At 35.2% G+C, this 5,663-nt stretch overlaps 1 protein-coding gene across 4 annotated transcripts in view; it reads left to right on the forward strand.

The window, feature by feature from the left end:
* Positions 1-5,663, forward strand: part of LOC107672748 (armadillo repeat protein deleted in velo-cardio-facial syndrome homolog) — a 267,938-nt gene that overhangs the window by 198,036 nt on the left and 64,239 nt on the right. For 3 of the 4 annotated variants that reach the window (XM_016466071.1, XM_016466075.1, XM_016466072.1), the window contains 2 exons: positions 3,099-3,257; positions 4,319-4,339. In XM_016466071.1, coding sequence (XP_016321557.1) covers positions 3,099-3,257; positions 4,319-4,339 — 180 coding nt within the window. Of the gene's footprint in view, positions 1-3,052; positions 3,258-4,318; positions 4,340-5,663 lie in introns of all 4 variants that reach the window. The other variant, XM_016466074.1, reaches the window with a different exon arrangement.

Consider the following 5,663-nt stretch of genomic DNA (forward strand, 5'->3'; position numbering starts at 1 on the left):
CCACACACACACAACACACAGTCCTCCACAGACTGATTGTAGTGTTTGCTGTTGTTTCTCTGTTTGTCATTTGTAGTGTTTTTACAGTCGCCTCTACCACATTTGCTTCATATTTTCATTTACAAGTACTATAGCTTGTTTGTTGTTTATTTATCATCTTGCTTGATGACATGAGGTCTCAAGAGCTTTCTTTTTTCTCTCTCTCTTAAGCAGACACATTGAGCCTTCTTATATTATTGTACCCTGAAAATTCAACACTCCAGAGTGTTCAATATAATTCTAATTTTTGTAGTAGTTTTTGTATGTGTGCATAGATGCAGTATGTGTGTGTGTGTGTGTGTGTGTGTGTGTGTGTGTGTGTGTGTGTGTGTGTGTGTGTGTGGTGTGTGTGAACCTGCCAATCTAAAGGAAATGCTGTGTATGGCGTTTGAGGTCATTTGTGAATTACCATAGACTTATAGTCTAAATAAAACAATTGAGCAACCGACCACGCGGTGACGCGGTTGTCACGGCGACCGTCACAGCCCTAATCTCATTATGAAATAAATGTTTTTCTCTAATACACATTGGTCACAATTAATCATACCCTTTTATCCAATACTTTTTGCAACCTCCTTTTGCCAAGAGAACAGCTCTGAGTCTTCACCTCTAATGCCTGAGTAGTTTAGAGAACATCTGACAGGAGATCAGAGACCATTACTTCATACAGATTCTCTCCATACCCTTCAGATTTCCAGCTGCATGTTGATGATTCTCCTCTTCAGTTCACCACACTCATTTTCTATAGGGTTCAGCTCAGGGAACTGGGTTGGCCAGGGCAGAAGCTTGCTTTTGTTCTCAGTGACCCATTTTTGTTTTGATTTTGATGTTTGTTTGTGGATCATTGTCCTGTTGGAAGATCCAACCATGGCCCATTATAAGATTTCTAGCATGGACAGTCAGTTTTAAATTTTTTATCGGATTTAGTCCTGTTAGAATAGAAAAGGTCCTGTCCAAACTAGTGGTATAAAATTAGAAGCACACAATTCCCTAGAATATCATTATATGATTAAACATTAAGATTTGCACTCTAAATCAGATTTAGATCTGATCTTCAGATTTCCAGCTGCATGTTGATGATTCTCCTCTTCAGTTCACCACACTCATTTTCTATAGGGTTCAGCTCAGGGAACTGGGTTGGCCAGGGCAGAAGCTTGGTTTTGTTCTCAGTGACCCATTTTTGTTTTGATTTTGATGTTTGTTTGTGGATTATTGTCCTGTTGGAAGATCCAACCATGGCCCATTATAAGATTTCTAGCATGGACAGTCAGTTTTTAATTTTTTATCCTTTGGTATTTTATAGAATCCGTTATGCCATCTATCCGAACAAGATATCCAGGATCTCCGGCAGAAAAATAGGCCCACAACATTAAAGATCCAGCAGTATATTTCATTGTACACATGGGGTACTTTTTTATCCCTGTGTGCGCCAAACCCATCTTGAGTGTTTGCTGCTAAAAACCAAATTTTTTTTAGTTTCATCTGAAAAGTTCCAGTCATGTCTAGCAAATAAATATGCTGGAGTTTGTTTTCTTTTCTAGTTTTTTCTTGAAACCCTCCCAAACAACATTGTTTTTTTTTAAGGTTTTCTGACCCCAAGACTCAACTATTTTCTGCAGTTCTCCAGCTGTGATCCTTGGAGTCTTTGGCCACTCAAACGCTCCTCCTCACCGTGCATTAGGATGATGTAGACACACGTCCTCTTACTGTATTTGAGAAAATATTTATTTCATAATGTGAAATTCCCCCACTTTCATTTTTTTACTTTAATTTAAGGTTTGATTTTTATTTTTTATTTTTTTGAATGAAAGATCCAGTGGATAAACAATGCGGATTTATTTTCTCAGCCTTCTTTGATCATATTTACCAAGGGTGTAAATAATTTTGAGCACAACTGTGTGTGTATATATATATATATATATATACATACTCACAGTATATACTGTTCCAAAGTTTGAGGTCAGTAAGATAAAAAAAAATAATAATAATACTTTTATTCAGCAATGACACATTAAATTGAGCAAAATTGACAGTAGAGACTTTTACATTGTTTCAAAAAATGTCTTTTTCAAATGAATACCATTCTTTTAAACTTTTGAATAAATCAGCGTGTTAGAATGATTTCTGAAGGATCATGTGACTTTGAAATATTCACTTGAATAAATTACATTTTAAAACAGTAACATACATTAAACAGAGAACAGTTAACATGCATTTTAAAGGGTTAGTTCACCCAAAAATGAAAATTCTGTCATTAATTACTCATCCTCATGTCGTTTCAAACACGTAAGACCTTCGTTCATCTTCGGAACACAAATTAAGATATTTTTGATGGAATCTGAGAGCTGTCTGTCTAGCTGCATAGACAGCAACGCAACTGAAATGTTCCCAAGTCCAGAAACGTAGCAAGGAGATCTGTAAAATAATCCATGTGACATAAGTGGTTCATCCGCAATTATACAAAGCTAGGAGAATACTCACTAGGAGAATACTACTGAGTAATTAATGACAGAATTTTCATTTTTGGGTGAACTAACCCTTTAACAAAGAAAACAGTTTTGATCAAATAAATGCAGCTTTTGTTAGAGACTTATTTAAAAAATATTGTGTATGTATATATATATATTACATATGTCATGTCATATGTTATCGTATGAGCAACCAATCAGTAATGATACTCATTTAAGTTTCCATACTGTAATTACATAAAACTTTGCTTTTGTTTTGAGATGGACATCACTGAAACGTGTGTCACATTGATTTGATTCAGTGAGTTGATTCAGGAACAGATGTTGCTACTGTCAGACTGGTTCATCATTAACTCCCAAAAATTCACGAGTCTTCTTCGATGATTCATTAAAAAAGACCGCTTCTGACTACATTCACTATACTGAGACAGACAAGTACTTGCATTGAGTGCCTGCTCAAGTCATTCATTTGCTATATGCTTTCTTATGAGTAGAAAGGGTTAGCAAAATTAAAATATTCCCTCATCTATTATCTAATCCCACAGCAGTGACCTCTGACCTTGAACCACCACCCTCTGCTTTGTCCCAAAGGAGCAGAGCCCCAGTAACCAGACATCATTGGCTATGATGCAGGAGCCCCAGGAGGTTATGGAGGAGACTGTAACCATAGAGGAAGACCCCGGCACACCCACCTCTCATGTTTCTGTGGTTACCTCAGAGGATGGGACTACACGCCGTACAGAGACTAAGGTATTGCTGCTTACATCTGCCACATTTTCAAATGTCTTGTTTGTGCATATTATGACATTATTAGATATGTTGTAAATGCACACAAGTGCTCATTCATGCTCACAACATCTTGTGATGTTCTTTGCTGAGGTACTATAAAGAGACTCTTAGGAGATGAGCTGTTTCATATTTAGCTAAAGACTATATTCATTATTATATTAATATATTAATGAATATATTCATGCATTGTGTGAAATGTAGAATTATATCAAGAAGAAATAATAGGTCTTCTTGTTGACATTTTTACATGGGAAAAAAATCTGTATTTGTATCAGTGATTCATATCACTGTTATTTTAGTTTTGTTAATATGCTATTATAGTGTTTATTAATATTTTGAGGTAGCTTATGTTTGTATTTTTTCATTTTACTTTTTAATTTTAAAGTTTTATGCATTGTGTTATGTAATTTTGTCTTTATTTATTTTGCTATTTTGATTTCATTTATTTTTATTTCGGGTTTAGTTTTAGTAATTTTATTTCTATTACTTCAACTTCACACTTATTTTATTTCAGTTAATTGGCAAGGCAACATTTCTAATTTAAGTTTTTGTCAGTTTAAGTTTTCAAAAATTGTATTTTTGTTTCATTTTAGCTTTACTTCAATTAACACAATTTTTAGCTGTTTTATTTAAAAATAACAACACTGGTATAAACCTTTTGTCTAGATTAGTGGGAGGTGTTTTGATGTGGTTTACAGTAGTCAGAAGGTTCTAGAACAAGCTGGTGTTTGATTTCACCCAATCAGCTCTTTAGTGATCAGACAAAGGGATTAACATGACAGACTAGTGCTTCGTTACCAGTAAGAAAGCTCAGCTGTTTTGAACCTGAGAGAATTTACAAAAATACATGATGACAAAATGACTAGGCTAGAAAGTTGAAGGCTTTCAAGATATAAAGATATTCTAAAGAGAAATGTTCTCAGTAATAGTAAATAACTGTTTAGATCTATCCATTTATGTTGTAGTTTTCTAAGCCACACAGTCTTGATTTGCCTTTGCTTTTGTTTTGTTGTTTATAAAAGGACAATGTGACTAATATGAAGGTGAGTTAAAATCTCTCCCTCACATACGCTTTCTCACACACGCCTCTTGTCAGTCACCATTATTTGTGCCCATTGAAGCTCAACAATGCGCAGCATCTCAGCACTGGTGTGAAATCACTGCATAAAGCTTCATTTGGCAGAGCGGTCACCTCTTAACACCCTTTACAGCTACAGTCCTGTTTGTGAGTTTACATACCCCTTGCAGATTCTGCTAAATGTTTATCATTTGTAAAAAATTAAAAATTTGAGGGATTATACAAATTGCATAAAAAAAAAAAATACTGCCCTAATGATGCTATAGTTATGCCAAGCTGAATAAGCAAAGTTAGAAACATGAGCAGATGGCTGTTTTGCCATATTGCTAGGTGAAGTATGTCGAAATGTAAACATGCCAGTTACAGACTGTTGTGGCGTTTTTTTGTTCAGAAAGGAGTGCTGACAGCTTCTCGTTGCTATGGAAACATTGAAACTAAATGTTGCTTTGAGTGAACACAGAACCTTTGTTTGGAATACATGTGGTTCTAAACGGTTATGTTTTTTGATTGCAGAGTTGAAGGCACATATAAACATTGCATTTGGATTGCATTGTTGAATTTGAATTGAGGAAAAACATACAGTATGTAAAAATACTATGGCTAGTGACTCCAGTTTGCCACTAGAAAAAACTGAAGGACTCATACATGATATTAAGAATAGTATGTAAACTCTTTGTGCCATTTTAGTCCTTTTTTTGTCTTTTGTAACATACTTAAAGCTTAAAGCACTTAAAGCTAGCATGAAATTCACAGTTTTCTAAATGCATCTTAATGTGTTGTGAATGATTTATCCATTCATGTATTTTTTTTTTTTGAGCACATAATTCTTAATCAAAATGTCTCAATTTGACCTAAGTTTGCATTTAAATTGACATCCATCTAATCAATAACTGATGGATAAAACCAAGTCCTCACTCAATTTGTTCAGACAATTACGATAATTCATTTCACCGATGTATGTCGCAATATGGAAGAAAAGATCTGTCAATACTTCGATTTCATCACATCTTTAATAGGGCTGCACGATTAATCGCATGCGATATTTAACGCGCATCTTGTCAGAAAGCCGGTTCTGTAATCAGCGGTAAATCTCCATCACCTGCGTGCTTTCACATTGAGCAGCATTAACTACACAGAGCCGTTGTTCACTGATGAGTTGTGCAAAAAATCGCGCGAATATGAACGTGGTTTAGTGCAGCTCGTCAGTGAACAACGGCTCTGTGTAGTTAATGCTGCTCAATGTGAAAGCACGCAGGTGATGGAGATTTACCGCTGATTACAGAACCGGC

The sequence above is a fragment of the Sinocyclocheilus anshuiensis genome, unplaced genomic scaffold (assembly GCF_001515605.1).
Source record: "Sinocyclocheilus anshuiensis isolate Anshui unplaced genomic scaffold, SAMN03320099.WGS_v1.1 scaffold88, whole genome shotgun sequence".
In the NCBI taxonomy this organism is placed as follows: domain Eukaryota; kingdom Metazoa; phylum Chordata; class Actinopteri; order Cypriniformes; family Cyprinidae; genus Sinocyclocheilus; species Sinocyclocheilus anshuiensis.